The 24,405-nt window shown below is 44.6% G+C and overlaps 1 protein-coding gene across 1 annotated transcript in view; it reads left to right on the forward strand.

The window, feature by feature from the left end:
• arhgap39 (Rho GTPase activating protein 39) overlaps positions 1-24,405 on the forward strand; it is a gene marked incomplete at both ends in the record, with an annotated part of 68,583 nt that overhangs the window by 14,440 nt on the left and 29,738 nt on the right. Inside the window, 8 exons of the mRNA XM_080729033.1 lie at positions 3,630-3,934; positions 5,032-5,203; positions 17,825-17,995; positions 19,240-19,492; positions 20,254-20,389; positions 21,691-21,926; positions 22,475-22,717; positions 23,956-24,252. Coding sequence (XP_080585159.1) covers positions 3,630-3,934; positions 5,032-5,203; positions 17,825-17,995; positions 19,240-19,492; positions 20,254-20,389; positions 21,691-21,926; positions 22,475-22,717; positions 23,956-24,252 — 1,813 coding nt within the window. The remainder of the gene's footprint in view (positions 1-3,629; positions 3,935-5,031; positions 5,204-17,824; positions 17,996-19,239; positions 19,493-20,253; positions 20,390-21,690; positions 21,927-22,474; positions 22,718-23,955; positions 24,253-24,405) is intronic.

Here is a 24,405-nt window from a genome sequence, read left to right on the forward strand (position 1 = left end):
TATCTCTCAATAATGACCTGTTGTTCCCCATTGATTATGCCTTGCCTATTTGTACGACTATTAATGGTCAACTCGAGGCCAGTGTTGCCATGTCTGCTTATTATAAGCTACGTTGGTCTTGTTTTTCTGTAAAGTTGCTAGTAAGTATTGCTAGTTGCAGGTTGCGGTTTCTTTGGGGCTTGTTTCTAAAGTGTAGTTGCTTACAGTATATGGGCTCGCTTCCAAATTGAAGAATTCTTGTCCAACCTTGTGGTTCTCAAACATTTTCATGTTGAGGACCGGAAAATGTATATGCATTTCCAAGGACTCATGTGGCCTATAATAGTCGCTTAATGCTTTTAGGCTTGTTTTCATAGGCCTGGTTGCTTATTTCTCTCATAAAATTGTAAGCAAGCACAGTGTGTGGGACTACACACACACACACACACACACACACACACACACACACACACACACACACACACACACACACACACACACACACACACACACACACACACACAGTGGTCAGCAGGCTTCACACAGCCCACTATGATGGTGTGTGTTAATCTCAGCGTGCGGTCATGAAGGTCGATGTTCCATACACTGGTCCTGCTGCCTTGCTGCTGTACATCAAGGAAACATGCACAGCATGAGGGTGTACTGTAAACGTACTGTATAGCAGTCGTCTGGTGACTTCTTACGTCTTTGTGAGCCAGACTGTGGCCTCCCACAGTATTTCAAGTGCTTTCCTCATAGAGTCTCTGGAGCAACGGAAGCTCTGACAATGATCAGAGGATGTGATCCCTCCTCCTCCTCCCCGCTTCCGTTTCTGCTTTATAGTCGTGCAAATTTGTCCTGATATAAATAAAAAATAACCGAAGCATATTTATAGCATGCTTGCTTATCAGAAATGGAAATTCTCAATTCAAATTTAAAGATATAAATGACAGCTTCCGTTCTCAGACTTCAGGAGGTATAGTCCCATACTCTATACTGTATAGCTTTCAGAGATTGTGGAATAGTTGTAAAATTCATATTTTCTCTTTTCTGCTGGGGGTCCCCGGCACATAACATTTTCAAATTTCAATTACATACGTTTTTTGGTGTCCTTGATGTGAAAAGGTTTGAGAATGAGAACCACTACTAAAGGACCTTATACTGGTTCCATGAGTAAAGGTACATGATGCTTCAGGGTTAAATGAACTGAGGATGAGACAGCATGTTATTGGTATCTCGACAGCACAGCATCTAATCTGCTTCTGCTGCTGATGCTCTTATTAAAAGGGTGAACAGCTTTGTCACTCTCTCACAGATGCTGGTGGCGTCGCACAAATTGTGACGGTGTGTGTGTGTGTGTGTGTGTGTGTGTGTGTGTGTGTGTGTGTGTGTGTGTGTGTGTGTGTGTGTGTGTGTGTGTGTGTGTGTGTGTGTGTGTGTGTGTGTGTGTGTGTGTGTGTGTGTGTGTGTGTGAGATCGTACGTGTGCGTGTGCATGCATGGCTGAGCCAGTTAGATAATCAGTTGCTACCAAATCAATTCTAACATGGATCATCTCTCTTCTCCTTCTGTGTGTGTGCGTGCGTGCGTGCGTGCGTGCGTGCATGTGCGTGCGTGCGTGCATGCGTGCGTGCGTGTCTGTAATGGGATAGCAGATCGGGGACAGGGTGTGATTAATGGTGGTCTGATCTCACCTCAAGTCAGAAAGAGAGAAATAATGAAACAGCAAAAAAACTGAAGAAGAATGTGTTGTTTATTGAGACAGACACCATTTATTCTGCTATAGAAGATCATTGATTCTCCGCCTTTTATCATTTCACTGGACTCCCCAGTTTGATATGCGTTAGGCCACGGATCCTCATTTGATACAATCATTTCTATCTGTCTGTGACCCCAATCTATGGTACACTGTACATTCATCAGTGTTTATCTAACTCTGAGAATGTACAAATGGAACCAAGTTTGGTTCCATTTGTACACTCTCAGTGTGTTGGAATTAGGTGGGTCATGGGCTTGTTTCAAACAATGCTGCAGTTATTCCATTCAGTTTTTTTTTTGTTTCGCAAGAGTTATCCTCTACAAAAGTTGAAGATTATTGCAAATTACAAGTGTATGTTTCCATGATCGGGGTGATTGAGATAAACGCTTGAACATCAAAACATTCATTACTGTTATTTGGTAAGATGATGACTAAGAAAAGTCAGTGTATGCCATTATAGTTATTCGACTACTGTATCGCAAGATTACGTTATCATCAACAAAAGAAACATTTCAATCTCCAGCAAACCATGTAAAACACTCTGCTTGCAATATTTCCAAACACAGTACTATTATTCGCATCAAAACACCGGGGAACATAGTCGTGGCTTCTATAACCAGATTAAGAGAATTTCCTTGGTATCGGTTTCGAAGGAGCGTTTTCCGCCTCTAAATAAGGTTACCGTTTCCAGAAAGTACAGTATATATATTCTTTTTAAGACCACACGTCGTACGGGGGTGAAACGAGGCACACAGTAAGGCTCTGGGAGGGAAATTATTGGAGTTTGAAAAAATCCTGTTGTTTTGCTATGAATCCAATCTGCTGGGGGTTGAAGAAAAGAAAAGAGAAACGCTCTGAGTGTTTTTGATCTGGCTCTTCCTGTCGCATGTCCCAGAGAGAAGATGATGTGTTGTGTGTGCGTGTGTGTGGAGGGCGGGGGGTGGGGGGTTGCTTTGGAAGGCTGCAATATGGCCTGGAGCTCCCCAAAACCTCCCCTAGAAATCGTCTCTGTCAGATGGAAACCTCATAAGTCCCAACTGTTACTTTTCAGGATTAAAATGCAAAAATAGTGAAAGCAGCAGATCCGTGAGCTCAAAACGCGTTGCTTTGCGCCGCGTTTCGAGCTTTCGGATCTGCTACTTTTGTTGCATTTGCGCGACGCTGTGGTGTGATCAAGTAGGGCGTCAATTAACGAAATAAACACAAAACGTTAGAGTATGGAGATAAGAGCTTTCTGCCCAACGGCGAACGAAATGCTTTTGTTCAAGTAGCTGGAAACACTGCTGGGATTGTGTTGATGCTGGATCTGTGGCAGGGGACGCCAGAGTGTCTCTGATGTGCCTCCAAGGCATTGCTGCTGCTCACATGCACGCATACACACACACACACACACACACACACACACACACACACACACACACACACACACACACACACACACACACACTGCAACAGGAAGGAGAGCGGTAATAAGAAGGGAGTGGAAAGATGAACCTTTTTCTATTTCAAAATCAGTTATTTTATGCAAACGACATATATTGTAAGCTACCGGCGTGTGAGTGCCAGAGGAGTTTTCTAGCACATTTATCCCATTATATCCTCTATGCCTTCTTCAGGAGCACTGTAAATGGAAATGGAGTGTTGCTTGTTAGATATATTGTGCTTTGGTATTAGTTAGGTACTAGTCTTTTTCAAGATATTTATTTGGGGGAGGCTTTTGTATGCCTTCAATTCCATTGATAGTATAATAGGTTAACAGTAAATGGGAAGACAGATGAGGAGTCACATGCAGCAAATTCCGCCGGGAATCGGGACTCGAACCCGCAACACGCTGTCAGGCTACTTTGGAGCCTGCCTAAATAACAACCTCCCCCCCTTCTCTCTCTACACAGGCTGGAGTGGGTGGAGATCATCGAGCCGCGCACGCGCGAGCGCATGTACGCCAACCTGCTGACGGGCGAGTGCGTGTGGGACCCGCCGCCGGGCGTGCGCATCAAGCGCACGGGCGACAACCAGTGGTGGGAGCTGTTCGACCCCAACACGCAGCGCTTCTACTACTACAACGCCTCCACGCAGCGCACCGTGTGGCACCGCCCCCACGCCTCTGACATCATCCCGCTGGCCAAGCTGCAGACGCTCAAGCAGCACACGGACACGTCCTGCGGGGGAGTCCCGCCGCCTCGGCCCTCCAGCGGAGGTTTGGTTGATTGATTGATTACTTATTAGATTTAGTGATTTAGTTCAGGGGTCTTCGACAGGGGGTCCGGGACCCCTAGAGGGTCTTCAGAGTTACTACAGGGGTCCTCCAAATCTTTGTGTGATAGAAACTTTTTTTTCTCCTTTTTTATATGAACCACTTGAACCCATATAGCGTCCAAATTCTGAGAACTTTATTTTCGGCAAAGAGCTTTAGTGTAGAGGGGTAAAAGAGCAGACTAAGTAGAGTGAAAGGTCAAGTTTTTTAAGTATTGACAGTTCAAGTGGTCAAATATCTGAAAACACAAATTGACATGATTCCAAAATTCACTGATGATTGTGCTGTCAAACAATGAAACGATATGGAATCTATGAAGAGGTTGTGGGGGTCCCTGCTTCATCTCTCTCTCAACTAAGGGGTCCTTGGCCTGAAAACGTTGACCCCTGATTTAGTTTATTTTCGTGTCCTGCACACAAAGGGCTCTATTTTCGTCCATGCCTTACCCCTTATCCCTAAACATATTTGCCTTGTTTTACTATTTTGAAAAACATTTTATATAGTTCAAATAGCTGATCTACAAGCTCACAACGTGTCAATGTAGATTGGCTATTTGAAGTATTTAAAAATGTTTTTCAAAATAGTAAAAAAGGTTTTGGGATAAGGGGTAAGTCATTGGAAGAAGATATAGCTCAAAGTGCCCAACCCTCATGGGTTTATAAGACACCATTATAAGCTTACAGCATGTTTTACAATAATATTCATACATTCATTTACAACTCAGAATTATACAGAGTGTTTTGTCTTCTCTCCCAAGCTTGACAAATGAAACCTGCCACAACAAAAGCTCCTTTAACAAAACATACAGTACCTCAGGTTTTTCATAATGATCTGACTCTAGGAAATCACCACAGATAGAAGACATCTTACTGACAAATACCTCTCTTATATCAACATATTTAGGGCGATAAAACAAAAAGTGAACCTCATTTTCAATTTCACCCAAAACAAACACTATCTCTCCTCCTCTGGAGTGTCATTAAGCCTGCCTGTCTCCAGAGCTAATGGTAATGTTCCTGACGGACCGTATTTGTGCACAGGAGGAGGGGGGAGATCGGCGTCGCCGGCGGACAACAACAGCCCCGGGCGTCACAGCGGGGCGAGCCGGGAGGGAAGCCTCTCCTCGTCCTCCCTGGACCAGGAGCTCTGCAATGACAGCAAGCAGCAGCAGCAGCAGCAGCAGCAGCAGGGCAACCGGGAGGAGATGGACAGGTAAAAGACATGGAGATTATCATTGTTTTATCACATTCCTAAGCCAATATTTTGATGACCGGTGGAGTCTATCCGGTATGACAAACACTCCCATCTCCCCATACTAACCCTATCTCTAACCCTAACCGCTGTGTAGCCACGTAGTCGGAGTAATGAGCGTGCAGCCGTGCACGCTGTGTTTGAGGCATTTTGTTCAAAACCGACCAATCCTGCAAACTTTGGAAGCCAATCTTGGCCAAATCAGGATGGAATTAGGGATGTTAATCGATGCATTATTTGTGAATCGACACGTCGAGGCCGTAAATCGACGCTTCGATCGACTTTTTTCACTTTTTTTCCCGCTAAGCAGCAGCTGTGAGGACAGCACAACAGTGCATTACTTTAAGCAACACAACTTATGCAGCTGCACCCATCAGAACTTGGCTGCATCAAAGCCCTAATAATAATTATAATAAATAATTGCTCTCCCATGCGTTAGCATGGAGTCTGTTCTCTAGAGACTAGAAGCGGAGTGACAAAGTCCATGGAAAGTAGTGGGAGCGCTCTGGCTGGCACCCCAGGCTAGTGTATCAAATGTGGAGCTTTGGTCTGCCTCGCTCTCCCTCCCCGACTGCGTCCACGGGTGTGTCGCATTAACGACGAGTAGTGTATTTTGTGTTGTGTTTTATTGTCAATCTTGACAAAACCACCGCACACGAGGCGACGCTGCCATTAACAAGCAAGCTTTCGTGTCAAGCATGCATGCAAAGGCAGGAGGTAAACAAAACAGCAGCGCGCACTGCTATGACGAGTGCATCAGACCAGTCCAGCAGTGTTTCTCAAACAGTAGTCCGTGGACCTGACTAGCGCCGCATGCATACGAATCTGCGATGCATGCATGCACAACAGACATGCACTCGTCTCCAACACAGACACACTCACCGGTCCTCTCACATTTGGAAAACATTAACGCTTATTACGTTTTTGGACAAGCGATTAAAACATTTCTGGGGGAAAAACTTTAGGAAAAGAAAATATATATATATATATATATATTTCGACTCATACTCATACATTTCACATTTCACATCCCTAGATGGAATATGGAAAATCTGACAGCCATGGCGATCACATGACTGTAGAGATTTTGTCTACCGATTTGCGTGATTTCTTGGACAAAATCTGTACGAGTACAGTCAAAGTGTCCCGGGGGGGATTGGTCAAGCTTCACATGACTTCACATGACATGGCTATCCAGACAATAAATAGGCAACCACACTTGCAATTTCCAATTGCATCTTTCTAGTTTCCTATCGTCAGACAGGGTTTGCAGTGTGCTGCTGTATCAGGGTCCACAGTTACCGCATACCGCTGGGTCCTATAAGCCCAGGATTGCGCAGCTTCTCCATCTCTTTATTGAATGTCCTCTCCAGCTGAGCCAGAGCTGTCCTCACAGTCTCCCCATACGAAGACTGATAGACATTGACCCTTAACCAGTTCAGGTTGGGTGGAGGGGTGTTGATGGACCTGAAGTTCTGGAGGAGGTGGAGGTAGTCTTCAGTGTGTAAGAGATGCTTCAGCTCAGAGCTTCTCTTCTTCAACTCAGTGATCTCCTGTTCCAGCATTTCCATAAAGCGTTCAGCCTGTTGCACTGTTGAATTAAACTTCTCTACAATCACACCATGGACCTCAGTCTCGCTTCTTTGAATACACAGCAACAGAGCATAGAAGACCTGCGTAGTGTGTTCTCCATCTCTGTATGCATCGTCAAAGCTGCGCTCTACTGCGTGTCGGATCTCCTGAATATTCAGTTGTCTCTCCTGGATCATCTGCTGAACTAATGCCTCTGTCTTTCCCAACTCAGCCTTCTTTCCTTCATAAACTTCATTCAGAGATACGATTTGATGTAACCTGTGGTCTGACTCAGTGCATAACTGACAAACACACATGTGATCAGTCTTGCAGAACAGCTCCAGAGGTCTGGCATGTTTCTTACACAGAATGTCTTCCAGGTTCTTCACAGGGTCGATTAGTTTGTGTCGTTTAAAGGCAGAGACTCTCTGATGAGGCTCCAGGTGAGTCTCACAGTAGGAGGCCAGACACACCAGGCAGGACTTCACAGCTTTGTGCTTGGTTTCAGTACAAATGTCACAGGAGACTTCACCTGGTTTAGCAGGTTCTTGGTTTGTATGGTAATTTCTGTTCAGCTGCTGTGTCTTCCTGAACTGATCAGCCATCTCAGAAATGAAAGTATTGACAAAGACTTCTGGTCTCTTATTAAAGGTTCTTTTACATAGGGGACACAGACAGACATCATTAGTGTCCCAGTAATGTGTGATACAGGTTTTGCAGTAGTTGTGTCCACATGGAGTGGCGATTGGATCAGTGAACACATCCAGACAGATGGAACACCAGAACTGCTCTTCACGTAAGAGGCTACCGACGTATGCCATTAGATGTTCACACTGAGAACAAAGGTAACAGTCAACTCAGTTTTATTTCTATAGACCATTTATACATACCATGCCTACACTGAATCAATAGTCTTCCTTTAAAACCTCTCTTGCCCTTTCATTGATTGGGAGCATAGGTCATTCGTGAACTTTCTCTGGGTGGTTCGGCGTTGTTGTCCAATCTTCTCTGCTTCCTTTTCGAGATGTTCTTGTCAGACACAGAATAGAAGCCCTTCCCAAATGTGTCAGTCATACGTCATAGATATGTCATAGACCCTATGACATAATAATCTATTTTCCACCAGGAAAGTATTTTCCTCGTGGCTGTCCTCCTGGCATGCAAAGCAGGGGAAGAGCAGTTCCGTGTAAGTCACAGAAGGGGTGTAACACTGAGACCCGGGTGAAAAAGCCTGATGAAAAGACAACTGATGTCATAGACAATTGATCTGATGTGAGATCAACAAGGTTGAATGTTTCACTTTTACTTGAGTACATGGGAAAGTTGTTGTTCTACTGCTATGACACCAGAACGTTGAATGCCCTGACACACCCATTAACTCATACAGTGCCACTTGGGGGCGCCAAAGACAAAGTCTGTTGAGTGGCCAGGCTTCACTCCATAGGCGAGCGCTGCAACAAACAGGGACCCACGTCACAGTCACGTGGGTGGTCACGTTTGTGCATGTGATGAAAATGACCCGGATGAAAATGGCTTCAGATAGCTATAGCCTGATAGCTCATTTAGAAGATAGATATTCATGATGATAGATGACATCAAAGCAGCCTGGGAAGATTCTTATGTCTGCGCAGCCTTGTTTATCGACCTATCCAAGGCTTTCGATACTGTGGATTTGCCCATATTGTTAAAGACGCTCGCAAATATTGGCATGGGCCAAAATGCGATTGGTTGGTTTTCCAGTTATTTGATGGGTCGCTCGCAATGTGTTAAACTGGGTGACATCGTGTCGGATAAAGTTGCTCTGGAGAAGGGTGTCCCTCAGGGCTCTATATTGGGTCCTTTACTCTTTCTTTTGTACATTAACAATATCTGCAGTAAGTCAAAGCACTCTAGGTACCATATGTATGCGGACGACACGGTTCTGTACACCTGTGCGCCTACGCTTGAGTTGGCTGTAAATGATTTGTCGTCTGATTTCATCTCACTGCAGCATGAATTGAGAAGAAACAAATTGTTGTTAAATGGTAACAAAACAAAGGCTGTGTTGTTCACTCCAAGAGAGTATCCAATAACAGTAAATATCTCCACTCTAGACGGTACCCCCATTGAATGGGTGGAGCGTTATAAATATCTAGGTTTCTGGTTGGATAAACATCTCAACTTTAAATTTCATATTGATGCTCTAGGAAAGAAGCTTAAATTCACTTTAGGTTTTTTCTACAGGCTGAAGGCCTGTTTTGCTCGCTCCTCCCGTAAACGATTGGTAAATGGTTTGTTCTTGTCCCAGCTGGATTATGGGGACACCATTTATAGGTTTGCTTGTGCCTCCACTTTGGCCAAATTAGATCCTCTTTATCACGCAGCTCTGAGATTCATAACAAATTCGCCTTTCAGGACTCATCACTGCATGTTGTATGCTGCAGTTGATTGGTCTTCATTGACATCTCGCAGGTTACAACATTGGTTGAATTTTGTATACAAAGCGTTACTTGGGGAGATTCCTTTCTATATTTCCTCCAAATTTGTACTGGTTAAGAATGGGCTAAATCTCAGATCAAATGCCTGGTTACGATGTGTAGTACCTACATTTACATCTGAGGGAGGCAAAAAAAGCCTCTCCTTTTTTGGCCCCTGGTCATGGAATGACCTTCAGTCCAGTCTCAAATTGGCTGTGTTAATTCCCCTGAGAAGTTTTAAGAGAATCACTCTAGATAGATCTACAAACGCTTGTACTTGTTCAGATCTGTAATTAATTTGCTCTGTGATCTCTTCCTTTGGGTACATTGGGTACACTGTGCGTGCCGTGTACTGCTACCTGTTAATTGTAAACTAGTTTTATTATTTAGTGTACATTTTGTATTTTTTGTATTTCTTAGGTATCTGTTTGTGTATCATGGATGTTCTATTTTTGTTGTGATGTCTTGTAAATAAGCAAGGATTGTGTAATTTTTTATTTCTGCCTCTTGGCCAGGTCACACTCGTAAAAGAGATCATGTCTCAATGTGTTTTTATCTGGTTAAATAAAGGTTAAATAAAATAAATAAAAAATTCGGGGATTTAAGCCGTAAATAAAACGTTCCCGCTAAGATTAGAACACAGTTCAGAGAAAATGCTCTCTAAAGATGTGACTTTGTATTGGATTCGGCGGCGCGATGCGGCGGCGTTACCCGATTACGGGCCGATGTAAACAGAGTCTCGGCCCCGGTCATGGATGGAAAATTAGACCGGGGCTTCGTTGAGGCCTCCGATTAATTAATTCATTTTATTAAATATCCCGGACTAGTTCGGGATAGGCACCCCAGAATACGTCGCGCCGCCGACAGTATAGATTGAGTTTTTTTGGGGGGCTCTAAACTTTATTTTAAACCATTTTCAATGGAATAAATCGTCGGACCATCTAGGATCACTCGTTGGAAAGCGTAGGACGAGCCAAGACCACCCACATCTCTACAAGCAGCTCAGGGTAAGTAAAATAGCAAAAAAAACATTGTATTGGATTGAAATAAAGCCGAACTTGTTCGGGATAGGCACAAAAAGGGTTAAAGGATCTGTAACACTGGTTTCTTTCAAAACTGGCCTGAAAAGAACATCCATCAGGAGACCACAAGGGGAGGTAAATGTAATTCTCCAGTCTCCTTTATACATGTTGATGACATGTATTATCGTGTTAATTTTTGAGCGGTACTAACCGCTCATACAAACGGCTTGGCTGTTTCTACGTCCCGCCCCATCCCACATTGGCCAAGCTTTGCAGGACGCTTAATGAAAGTTGCTCACTTCACACTGGGTGTGTGTTTTACCAGCTTGCAAAGCTGGTCTGCAGGTCGTCAGCCGATGATGTCATCCAGTGTGCCAAAATAATCAGGAGAACAAGTGTGAATGTATTTATTTAGTGTGGTTGCTAGGGGCAACACATTATAGTTCTACACAATTCTGGGTAAACTTATGTCTGTGTAAACTCATAGCCAATCAGGAAGCAGCATTCTCTGTGACGTCACCATTATAGAGTAATACCATTGAGTTCAAAGGGGGAGTGGTGCTAGCTTGTGGATTGGTCAAGCTTCACATGACAATTTGGCTATCCAGAAAATTGCATCTTTCTAGTTTGTGTGGTTGCCACTTTTTTTATGGATCAACCTTAGCCAATCAGGAAGCAGCATTCTCTGTGACTAGAACTGAACTCTGTCGAGGTGCCGTATTTTATACCGAGCACCACTCATTCACACTGGGCTGCACAAAACAGGTGGCTGTCCTCAACCTGCATTTATCAACAGCCTACCTACAGCCATACCCTCGGTGTGACCACAGTTCTCCATTGTGCAGATGGTGGTTTTCACTGTTTAGTGAAAAGGTTTTTCTCCATTGTGGATACAACGCAGGTGTCTCTTCAGAGTATCTAACCGACTGAAACTCTTGTCACACTGTTTACAGTGAAAAGGTTTTTCTCCAGTGTGGATACGTTGGTGTTTTGTCAGAGTATCTAACCGACTGAAACTCTTGTCACATTCTTTACAGTGATAAGGTTTTTCCCCAGTGTGAATACGCTGGTGAATTCTCAGTTCATCTAACCGACTAAAAGTATTTTCACACTCTTTACAGCGAAAAGGTTTTTCTCCAGTGTGGATACGCTGGTGAATTCTCAGTTCATCTAACCGACTAAAAGTATTTTCACACTCTTTACAGCGAAAAGGTTTTTCTCCAGTGTGGATACGCTGGTGAATCTTCAGAGTACCAAACAGACTAAAAGTCTTTTCACACTGTTTACAATTGAAAGGTTTTTCTCCAGTGTGGGTAAGCTGGTGATTCTTTAGGGTACATAACTGACTGAAACTCTTGTCACACTCTTTACAGTTAAAACGTTTTTCTCCAGTGTGGATTGACAGGTGTCTCTTCAGGTTATTTAACTGACTGAAACTCCTGTCACACTCTTTACAGTGAAAAGGTTGTTCTCCATTGTGGATACGCTGGTGAATCTTCAGTTGACTTAACTTGCTGAAACTCTTGTCACACTGTTTACAGATGTGGGTTCTCTTCCCTCTTCCTGTGTGGATACGCTGGTGAATCTTCAAGTCACCTAACCGACTAAAAGTCTTTTCACACTGTTTACCATAGAAAGGTTTTTCTCCATTGTGGATTAGCAGGTGAATCTTCAGGTCACCTAACCGACTAAAACTCTTGTCACACTCTTTACAGTGAAAAGATTGTTCTCCATTGTGGATACGCTGGTGAATCTTCAGTTGACTTAACTTGCTGAAACTCTTGTCACACTGTTTACAGATGTGGGTTCTCTTCCCTGTATAAGTCAGTTGATGTGTCTTCACTTCTCCTGGTTGAGTTAAAGTCTTGGTAAACCTTTGATGACTGTAAGATGTTGGTTCGTCTGTGTCTCCTTGTTCCTGGCTGGTTACAATTCCGGTGGTTTGCTGGAAGGATTCTGAGGGGATCTGTCCATGTATGGGCATTTGGCAATAGAGGGCATCATGGCTTGATTGAGATCTGAAGTATGTACAATGAGAACAGCAGACCTTAGTCTGGGAAGATTGCGACCACACTCCTTCATGGAGTGGCGGTTCATCATCAAATCTGCATCTATACATGGACAGTGAAGAGAGGGACAGAGCTTTAGGTTGTGGTGGGTAATGGATAATTCCTTTATCCTCTTTCTGACTCCCTATGTTTTCTATCTCATAGGGAGACCCAATACACAGATCTTTGTGGAATGAAATTCAAAAATATTTTCAAATCTGGTCTGACCTCACTCACAACACAAACGGTTGCCGTGCATGCCTAACAACACCGATGTGCGAAGGCTGCCGCCCCTCCATATTTGTGCAAGAGTGACGTCATCAATATACCATATTTGGGCAAGAGTGACGTCATCAATATGACATCACAGTGATGAAAGAGATCATGATGAAAGAGATCCACGTAGATGCCACGCCATTATTAGAGCCAGTCCCTGCAGGGCAGCCAGACTATAGTACATGTCCGACTTTATTTCCTTCCATCCATCTTTCTAGATAAACTTTATTTTGCAGCGCTACTCCTCCCACAGTTATGGTGGCACGCACTTGGGCCATATGTCAAATCGACCGGCTTCATCGAGACACGCAGGCGTGCATTGTGCTAAGAGATGCATTATGTAGTTTAATTTACTTACATTTATTCATTAATTAATTTTCTCCATTGACTTGAATTAAATATAAACTATTCCCAAATATGGAGATGACTGACATCATAGATGTTTGTTTGACATCATAGACCACATGAGACTGACACAGTACATTATGTCCATATATGGGCATTCCAAGATATGGGCTTAATATTGATGACATCAGTTGATGATCTCCATATATGGTTATAAAAGGGACAAGTACTGACACAGAGATCTCTATATGGCCATTCATTTATTAGTGAAATCATTTTCCCCATTGACTTGAATGGGGAAAATGCAAATGGTAAGACGGAATTCATTTGCAATGTGACTCGCGTCACAGCAACCACACTTGCAATTTCCAATCACATCTTTCTAGTTGGTTGCTGTAGGCAATATAACATACATTCTAGTTCTAGCCCAGCTTTCATCATCATTTTCCTGGATACACAATTCAGTGATGTCATCAGTGATGTCATCAGTGGCGCCTTGTTATTTATGTCAGGTCGCACTTTAATGTCTAACTGCACCACATGCTGTTTACATTTCTGACTAATAAAGTATTCAATCAATCAATCAATCAATAAATCAATACTGTAGTTATATAGACAGGTTAGACAACTAATGCTACTCCTACTTGTCAAGTAATAATGATGATGATAATAATAATAATATAATACCGGTAGCTCAAATCTATATAGCACTTTTTTAAGTACCCAAATAACGAAAAACTAAAATACATAATTGCTAGATTAAAAACGATAAAAAATAAAAAAATAAAATGTTAAGCATGGGTTAAGGGGAGACAGCCAAGCAAGCCTAAGTAACCGTACTTCTCCCTGAGTTGGACATTCTAGTCCCCCTGCCCCAGAGGATGTCCTCAGTGAGAGTAGGACATTCACAGAGAGAGGATTTCCAGAACGGAGATGAAGGCGATAAAGGATACATTCAGCAAGTTAAACCCACTTTAAACCCTTTTTGTACTTGGTCTGCCCTCATTTTCCTTATACAACGCCGAATCTCTCCGGCAGAAATGGAAGATCGACAAGCTTGCAGATTGGCTATTTTCTGGTGAATTGGGGTGGTTGGGGTCGTTAAAGGAGTGTGGCTTAAAGGGATGAGAGAGATGGATGGATACAGATAGGAGAGAGGCAGGGAGACGTGGAAATTGATTTGAAGGTCGAATGGCCCTGAATAATCTCAGCTTAAGAACTAGAACAATGTTTACTTTGTAGCAACACTGCTGAGAATACGGATGGAGAGACAGGGATGGTCTGACGGAGAGAAAGGGAGACAGAGAAGAGAGACAGAAAGAAATAGACAAGGACAGCTTTTTCCCCTCTACACCAAAGCTCTTTGCCAAAAATAGCCGATCCACAAGCTCACTGTGAGCGAGAACAAACTCCTAATAATAAGCATTTATGAGGACCATATGAAGATAAGGTTGAAAATGGTTGAAGTGTTCCTTTAAGCATGTTCAGGACGGCAGTGGCTCAGAGTGGCCGCTTCCGTCCCGGGCTCCCCCAGAGTTAGTGCCGAAGTGTCCTTGAGCAAGCTGAACCACTAGTTGCTCCCGATGGGCAGGTTGGTGCCTTGCATGGTTTCCTCTGCCATCGGTATATGAATGTGTGTGTGTGAATGGCTGATTGTAATGCACAGTCATTGTGAAGCGCCTTGCATAAAGGCGCTATATAAATGCACCATTTACCATTTGTGTCCCTTTTCTTTGCTGGTATATTGAGTGTGAGGGCCTGATACCATTTGGAAGCAGAGGGTGGCCTCAATCAATTTCACACCACATTTTCTCAGCCATCCTCCTTCTATACCTCCCTGTGTGTGTGTGTGTGTGTGTGTGTGTGTGTGTGTGTGTGTGTGTGTGTGTGTGTGTGTGTGTGTGTGTGTGTGTGTGTGTGTGTGTGTGTGTGTGTGTGTGTGTGCGTGCGTGCGTGCGTGCGTGCGTGCGTGCGTGCGTGCGTGCGTGCGTGCGTGCGTGCGTGCGTGCGTGCGTGCGTGCGTGCGTGCGTGCGTGCGTGCGTGCGTGCGTGCGTGCGTGCGTGCGTGCGTGCGTGCGTGCGTGCGTGCGTGCGTGCGTGCGTGCGTGCGTGCGTGCGTGCGTGCGTGCGTGCGTGCGTGCGTGCGTGCGTGCGTGCGTGCGTGCGTGCGCGCTCTCCGGTTTATCTACCCACAGTAGGCATTTTCAGCCCACCAGACAGACCACCAGGTGAAAACAATGAATAGCAATGAATTAGGTCTGAAACTATCCATGATTATTATTAAAGGTAGGGTAAGTGATATTTTTTGGTCAAAGCACAAACATATTTATTTATTTGTGAAAAGTTTAAATCACTCTATCTGATAGTAATCATTAGAGTGTTTGTTCAGTAACTAGAGTATCCCTGTCTCTCAAGTTCTTTGACAAACACAAAATACATTTTCTGGTAGGTGACATAATTTCAGCCAATCGGGAGAAAGTACCCATTTAGCTGTATTTGCGTTCCAGTTCCAGTTTTGTATGCTCATTTCTTTGTGTCATCATTTCCAATTTCACTTGTTTAATCTCTATCCTGATTGGATAAAAATTGGTATCCCGACCTTTCCTGAACATTTATTTTCTGCTCAATAAAGAGCCGCAGAGACATGGAGACTCCTGCTACTGAACAAACACTCTATACAGCAATGAGTACTATCGGAATGTAGATCCATAGCTAGAGATATTTAGCACTTATTTTAACCAAAGAAAATAGCTTAACCAAACTTTAAGGTTAAATTTAGGCCTAGAATTATTGAACGCTTTAACCATTGAAAAATAGAAGATATACAAGCTGTGAGCTTGTAGATCTGCGATTTTTCAAAAATAGCAGATCTACAAGCTTGCAGCGCGGCACTCGGTGCCGCGCTGTGAGCTTGTATATCTGCTATTTTTCAATAGTTAAAGCATAAAATAATGATACACAATAATGTGTACCCGTTCTGAATGGGTTATATAGACCCCACTCCTTTAACCACCCTATGGTTAATGTTCGAGTAAAGATATGACATTTTTCCAGTGGACAGACACGTTGTTCAGTGCAGGAGGGTGAGGTGAGGTGTGTTGGCCACCAGGGTGACCCACATTGCACCCTGGCTGATGCCAGCAGTACATGAGCCACTGTAGACGTGTGATGATGGTCCGCTTGGCACCAAGGAAGTGCAGAGGGGAAGATAAAACTGGGCCAGGCAGCATGTGTCAGGAACACACCGCAAAACATGTTCATTTATTATCTAGTCTAGAGTGTGTAAAGATTTACCCATAATCCATGGAGTCTGGAATAGTAGGCATTATGAGAACTGGATAATATTGCCTTTGCCGTACTGCAGTGTCACTCTCTTAATAGTGTTATGAGCAGCTATTTTCAGCATAACTGAAACAGGCATTTCACTTTTTTATGTCTACTCTGGCTTTTGTGAGCACCCCAAACAGTTTGATTCTATATTTAGATAATTGATATTATTCTTTTATCAGACGTGCCCCTCTCTTACAGTATATACGTTCATTCAAACTCCATTTGAACTCCATTTTGAATGTTTGGCTCATTGAATATCCCTGGTTCTGGTGACATACATTGTCCTTCTAATGCATCAAGGCACCCTTCATTTTTCAATTATTTACTTTTTTCTCAAGTAGACATCAACACGGCACCAGAATTGTCTGAAAGTGAAATTCTCTTCTAAAACAGAACTGACGGACAGGAAGAGAGTAGTGGGCTTCAGTCCTTTTTTTTTGCTGTCTGAAGGAAAAGGAAGGAAAATGTGTTTATTCTGTGGATATCCAAAACCAGCGCCATCTACAGTGTGGCAGTGAATTATTGATTTCCATGCAGGAATGCTTCATCATCATCACGCACGCACGCACGCACGCACGCACGCACGCACGCACGCACGCACGCACGCACGCACGCACGCACGCACGCACGCACGCACGCACGCACGCACGCACGCACGCACGCACACACACACACACACACACACACACACACACACACACAGTACATGGTATTATGTTCACTAACATGTCTGAAAGTTGCTGTTGTCATGCTGAGCACATGCTGTGAGAGAGTGATTTGAACAGCTTGTACAAAAAAAAACGATGTGTAGGACAACATGTAATGTGTCAGTCAGCTATTGGCAGTGGTTCTCAAAGTGTGGTCCGGGGAGACTTGAGAGAGAGTTCCAGTGATGCCTTTCATATGGGTCCACACACACTGATGATGACGAAGGCTCTTTAAACCAAAATAAATTAAAATGACAAATCACGACAAGTTGTCACAGGAGGACATTTAACGTCAGTGGTTCTCAAATGTTTTCAAGTCAAAGACCCCCAAATTGATGTGTATTTGGACACCCCATCTGAAGAAAAAAAAAACATGTTGCTTTGCGCCGCGTTTCGAGCTTGTATAGATCTGCTACTTAGTAGGGTGATCATTTACGGAGAAAAAAAACCCCACAAAAAGTTAGAATATGGAGATAAGACTAAATCTGCAGTTCATTTAGTTGACTAAAATGTATTTTGAGGGAGTCGAAATGGCTGATTTTCACTTGGCTGCATGCTGACAACGTATCACAGCGCGACACATTGTGACCTTGTAGATCGGCAACACCAGAGCGCAACCAAACATAAAATTACTTGTCTTTTCTTTCGACTGGATCTCTTCTCCACTAGTCCCTCCCTAACATTTTAGTCTAGTTTTTATTTGTTGATGAAATGTACAGTATATTTGACATAGTTTTAGTCATCATAACTTATTTTTTATTTTATTTTTTTATTTTTCGTCAGTTTTCTAAATCAACACTAAACTGAACTCCGCCTGTGTCCTCAGGACGTCTCCCTTCCGGTGGAACACGGGGACCAAGGAGAGGATGCTCATCAAGGTGACCGACCGGGAGCCCAGCTTCCTGTCCCACCAGGGCAACAACGGCTACTCCCCCTGCGACCCCCCCACCCCCTCCGCCGGGGGCACGGCCCCCCGTGTCAGACGCTCCTCTGGCGGGTAAGGAGGAGGAACTGCGTGTTACCGTCATGACGTTTTTAAGGCCTAGAATTATTGAATGCTTTAACCAGTAATAGCAGATATACAAGCTCGAAAAAGTCGTGAAAATGTGTGCAAATCTTTGAATATATGTATTTTCAGAGCGAACGTTTGTAACTCAAATTTTGCTTCTGGGTGGTCCCTGGAACTAAATATTTTGAGATGGGGGCCGTGGTGGACAAATAAATATCATTTTGGGGGTCCTTCACATGAAAAGGTTTGAGAACCTCTGACATAGTAGTCTCTCAAGAACAGACTAACTGAGCTCCAGTTAAGTGAAAAGGACCTTTTCTTTGACGATGGCTAGCCAGATTGCTGACATAGAAACATAGGTTTTTCAAAAAATCTTAGAAGGATTCAAAAGACACTTATAGAATCGGGTCAAAATTCTAATTTTCACGATTTTTCAAAAATAGCAGATCTACAAGCTCGCAGCGCGGCCCTCGGTGCCACGCTGTGAGCTTGTATATTTGCTATTTTTCAATTGTTAAAGCATAAAATAATGATACACAATAATGTGTACCCGTTCTGAATGGGTTAAAGAAAAGGAAAATATGATATCATTTTTTTGTGTTGAGACTTGGCTCCTCCCCTTTCTTAGTCCACTTCCTCCCGGGTGCTTCTGGGTTTACTCCTACTAACAACAACACTACATGTTTAGGGCAGTCGTGACAGAATCTGTCTTGGGAAAATGTATTTATCCCGACAGATGAATTCATAGAGACAAAATGCAAATAATTGCGATTATCTTAAATCAGTGGTTCTCAAACTTGGGGTCAGGATCCCAAGTGGGGTCCCCAAATTATTTTGTGGGGTCCCCAGATGATTAGCTTGATGTCATTTTTTTTCTCACTCAATTGTAAACAAACCAGCACACAGTATAAGTGTATACATGGTATCTGCACATTTCTAAAGTGACAATTTAAGGACTTTCAAAACCGTTTTAATACCAAACTGGCCAAACTGTCAAATGTTAAGTAAGCAAGAGGCGAACATTGTGAAATTGCCGATCTACATGCTCACGACGCCTCTGTGTTGTGAGCATGTAGATCTGCTATTTTCACAAAATTCATCTGTGCAACCGAGTCACATTAAATGTAATACCTACAATTCCAAGTGCTTGTCAAGGTTTGAGAACCCCTGTCTTAAATAATTGCCATTGTGTGATTATTTATGTCATTAATTGTGACTGCTATTGGTGACAGGAACCAGTGTGAGGCGGACGGCTCCTCCCCCTCCCCTGTCATCTACGCCGAGCGCCGCCAGTCGCCCTTCCTGAAGCGGGCGGAGCTGGGGGGCGGCGGCGGGGGCCGGCGCTCCTCGCAAGACTCCTCCTCCCAGCCGCCCTCGCCGCGCTACGCCTACGAGCCCCCGCTGTACGAGGAGCCCCCGTCGGAGTACCAGCCCCCACCCATCTACGAGGAGCCCCCCACCGACATGCACCTGCTGGTATGTACTGTAGGTGGCGCTGTTGTCACCCGCCGTGACATTTTTTACTTTAGTTAAAAACAAAGAGTTAAATCCTACTAATAAACGACCAAATGTCTGTCTGTCCGATGTCTGTCTGATATACACGCATGCTGACATCACTGATACTAAACAGTGCCCAAACTTGGAGATAACTGAAATCACTGATACTGCTGCCTGTACTGCACATGCATCGCCGCCATGGTAACAGCCGCATGCTGAAACATATAATTTGGAGCACATATGTTTGAACCGGCAAGGACTAATATCTCTATATCATTGAGTGTTTGTTCAGTAACAGGAGTCTCCGTGTCACGCCAGCTCTTTAGCAAACAGGAAATGCATTTACAGATCAGGATACAAATTGTATCCAATCAGAAGTTAGAACTCACCGGATACAGGATAAGTGAAATTGGAAGTGATGACACAAAGAAAATGGAACTGGTCAAAGCTGCAGCTAATAAATGTGTATTCTCTCCTGATTGGATGAAATTGGCAACCCAATGTATTTTCAGTTTATTAATGATCTGCAGAGACTGGAGAACCGCTGTTACTGAACACTATAGCGATATGCTTAATAATGATAGATGCTTCTGAACATCAATTAACATTTAACACATTTAAACAACTGAACATTGTATTCTATTGCTAGTGCTAATACTCATTGATCTTTTACAAATGACTGAAATCAGTTGTGGCCGACTGTCTGACAACTTTTAAAAAATCCATTGTGTGCTGCTCCTCCTCTCCAGGGCAAGTCCCCGGCCCGCAAGCCCTCCATCCCCCTCTACCACTCCCCCAAACAGAGCCAGTCCCCCTACGGACAGCTGGTCCTGACCCGACAGAAATGTCCCGAGAAGACCGCGACTCTGGAGTACAGTCCTGCAGGTCAGTGCTGCCTGCAACTCAACTACTGTAGTTCACCCAAATAACAATGTAGTTTCTATCAACTACACGGCCCATGAGGCCTTGAATTCATGTCGATGTTTGTCGCATTCCTGAGCCAATCATTTGATGACCCGCGGAGTCTGAGCCTCCAATAGGCTCTATGCGCAGCAGCCATATTGGAAAGAAATTGGGCCTCTTCCTTACTTCTTTCACAGGTCTTAACAATGATACTGAAGGCTCTGTTCCATTCCGGTTGGCTCACTGGAAACACTCCACCAGTGGGTCTCCAAGTGTCCTTGAGGGGGTACCAAATGGCCCCTTATGGATCTGTAACTGTGAGAGTGTACAAATAGAACCAAATGGACCCGTACATTGTCCTTCTAAAGCATGCATTTTTTAATTACTTTTTTTCTTTCATTTTCTAGCTTTAAGACATTTAAAATGAAGAATAGTAATTGAAAAATGTACGATCCCCTCATGCATTGGAAGGAAAAATATCGGTCACCATGAAGCGTGCGTTTTCAACGAGTCTTAACATGATTAAATGGGCTTATATAGTGGCTTATATATAGAGGTGTCTGATCAAATTAATATCAAATACGTTGAATCGAGCAACTTAAAAACTTTCTGGGTTGCACACAAAAACCCCAAGTAGACATGAAAATGACCTCAGAAAGGTTTTAACAGTTAAATACTCCCTGTTAAGTAAAACACTTACGAAGTATTAAATCGTCTCTGTCGGTTGAAAACCTCACATGTCCAAAACTGCTACTTCTTCAGGACTCAAGTTCAAAAACGTTGCAAATCTACAAGCTCAAAACGCATCAGCTTCGCGCGCGTGCAAGACACCAGTCATGGTGCCATACCTTAAGAAGTACATTCTATTTCCCCCCGTTTCTACGGTTTCTTGGGCTGGATATGGCAGCCTGGAATGGTTGTTCAAGTGCAGCTAAACTTGGCATGTTAGTAAACGTGCCACCATACCTTGTTAATGTGACCATTTTGTTACATTTTGTAGTTATTTTACTGTAATTTAACAACATAATACAGATAGACAAAGAGACATTCATGGATCTATATTTAAAGTTTTGATTTTCCCCCCTGGACCCAGGGTATGGCAGCTGCATACCCCTGCCATACCCAATTGATGCCCCTGGTGAGCTGTTGGCCTAAAGACAGTCTAGTTGGCCAGAGACTATTTAACCCTGCTTGTGTCTGCTCTCTGGGTTGTTTCATTGTTATGCTGTCCGTTCCTGGTGTTACTTTACGCCACTGCTTCCTACCTCCTCTTGCTGTCCCAGGTAAGGAGTACGTCAAGCAGCTGGTGTACGTGGAGCAGTCGTCCTCCAGCCCACGCTTCAAGACGGCCGACCGCCTGCTGCGCTACGGCACCACGGCCACCGGGGGGGGCTACGGGGGCTCGTCGTACGGCGGCTCCTACACGCTGCAGCACAGCCAGTCCCTCATCAGGGACCCCCGCCTGCTGCTGGACTACAGCGGGGAGGGGGGCGAGGGGGGCCAGAGGCTGCTCTACGAGGTATACCGTCTGCTATGACTCTCTTTTAACTCTTTTACTGCTTCAGACGTTCCCGTTCGCCCCAATTTTGAACCCAGCTCGTTGCAAATACGGCTCCTTCTTTTTACCTTGTCTGATGACTGTAAGCTGATGAGGGGTCGCGCCGCCGTGTACAGTAAAATCATCTCCCGTAAGCGTCGCCATTATTGTTGTAAAGCCGTGAACTTTCAGATCACGTTGAGTCGAGCTTTCAACGTGTCTGACTATAATGCATTATAGTCACATTAATAATGCATTATAATGAGCTTATAAGGCTTTATAACACCCGTTATAAATGTTTATAATGAATGATGTATGCAGAGTTAACGTGGTTCTACAAGCGAAGCGTTTAACTATCATTTTATAATGGACGATTTACTTTTCGGGCGAGTTGGCATGACCTTTGGGCAAGTATAACATGACCTGTACCTGGTCGATTAATTTACAAAACTAAAGTTAGAAAATGGAGATAAGAGGTTTCTGCACAACGATATGCCATACAAATAAACGTTTCCCTTTTCTTTTCCCAGGACTCCATGTCGTGGACGACGACCACCCAGCACCGCACCCTCTCCTCGTCCGCGGGCGGCGGGGGAGGGGGAGGGGCCGTGGGGAGCTTCTCTCCCGAGGGAAACCGCAAGCGCAAGAGCCGCAAGCCCTCTCTGCCGCCGGAGCTGGGCCGCTGTGGCGGCGGCGGGGACGCAGAGCTGGGAGGAGGCACGCTGCCAGAGGCCGTGCTGGCACAGGCCAGGCTGGCCTGGGAGGCCCAGCAGGTAGGGTGACCGCTGGTAACCATGGATACACTTTAACACAGGGGTCTTCAACGTTTTCAGGCCAAGGACAACCTTAGCCGAGCGAGAGATGAAGCAGGGACCCCCAATACATACAGTATTGTATAATATGTGTGATGCAGATTGTCATCGATAGAGATAGATTCATAGACTTGTTTGACAGCACTGTCATCAGTCTACGTTGGATTCGTATTTAGTTAACTTGACCTTTCACTGAATACTTGGTCTGCTCTTTCTTTACCACTACACCAAACCTATTTGCCAAAAATAGCCGATCTGCAAGCTTGTAGATCTGCTATTTTTGTCTAAAGTTCTCCTCAGAATAGGGATGCGAGGGTTCAAGTTGTTAATTTAAAAGAATGATCCTATCACAAAGATTTAGTGGCCCCCCTGTAGTAACTCTGAGGACCCCCTAGGGGTCCCGGACCCCCTGTTGAAGACCCCTGCTTTAACAGTTTGCAAAAAGTACAGAGGTACAGTTTCCCTGAGGGCTTGTTTCCATTGTGGTCCTGTGTATTGGCAAGCTAGAAGGTGGTTTCGAAGGAGAGAAGGGAGGCACAATTTTTGATGGCTGGTGGTGGTAGGGCATAACAGTAGAATGAATTCACCCCCATGTTTGTGCCGAATCTGTGAGGAATGAGATCAGTGGAGCTCCCTCTGGTGTTGTGCTCGTGGGTGTTTCCCAATCTAGTGAAGTAGTCAGACAGGCACATGGGCACTGTTCCCTTGAGTATCTTAACTCAGTGACTGCTTTCATCAAAAATCGACTTTCAGGGTTACCTGCCACGATTCTTTTACATTTTTAACACGGGCGCATGTGTGTCCATCGTCGCCACGGTCCGTTTGCGATAGCAAGAGACGGCGCTCAAATCCATCGTACCGTTCCAGAGCTAGCAGCAGTGTTAGCTAGCAGCGTTTACAATGGAAGGAAACGCAGGCAGGAAACGGAAACAGAGAAATGGGCGTTTCCTGCAAAATGATGGAGAATCGGTTCCTGTTTCCTGTACGACCTGAAGCTCTACCTTTTGGGCACTTAGGCACCTCGGATCACCGATCCGATTTTGGATTGTTTTTAATTAAATGAAATAAAATAGTCGTAAGGTAATGACGTCAGGAACGTTCACTAGGAGATTTTTATCTGTTGCCCGCTCTTAAAATGTAGGTTCAGTCACTCTGGATAAGAGCTTCCGCTAAAACGTCTACACTGTAAAAATGTACAGGTGATGAAGCAGCGCAGCAGCTGGGACTCGGGCCAGGGCGGCGGCACCAACCAGAGCGGCGGCGGCGGCAGCTCCAAGGACGGCTACGAGAGCGACGGCGCGGTGCCGCTGCCCCTGCCGGGCCCCGTGGTGCGGGCCTTCAGCGAGGACGAGGCCCTGCACGGCCTGGACGGGCACCACCACCACTGGAAGAGATCCACCTTCGACCGCCTGGGCTTCCCCCAGGCCCTGCTGGAGAAGAGCCTGTCTGTGCAGACCAACCTGGCCTCGCCCGAGCCCTACCTCCACCCCTCACAGGTAAACACCCTGCACACTGTGCACAGCCCTACCTCCACCCCTCACAGGTAAACACCCTGCACGCTGTGCACAGCCCTACCTCCACCCCTCACAGGTAAACACCCTGCACACTGTGCACAGCCCTACCTCCACCCCTCACAGGTAAACACCCTG

Source organism: Nannobrachium achirus, assembly GCF_963921795.1.
Source record: "Nannobrachium achirus genome assembly, chromosome: 1".
In the NCBI taxonomy this organism is placed as follows: Eukaryota; Metazoa; Chordata; class Actinopteri; order Myctophiformes; family Myctophidae; genus Nannobrachium; species Nannobrachium achirus.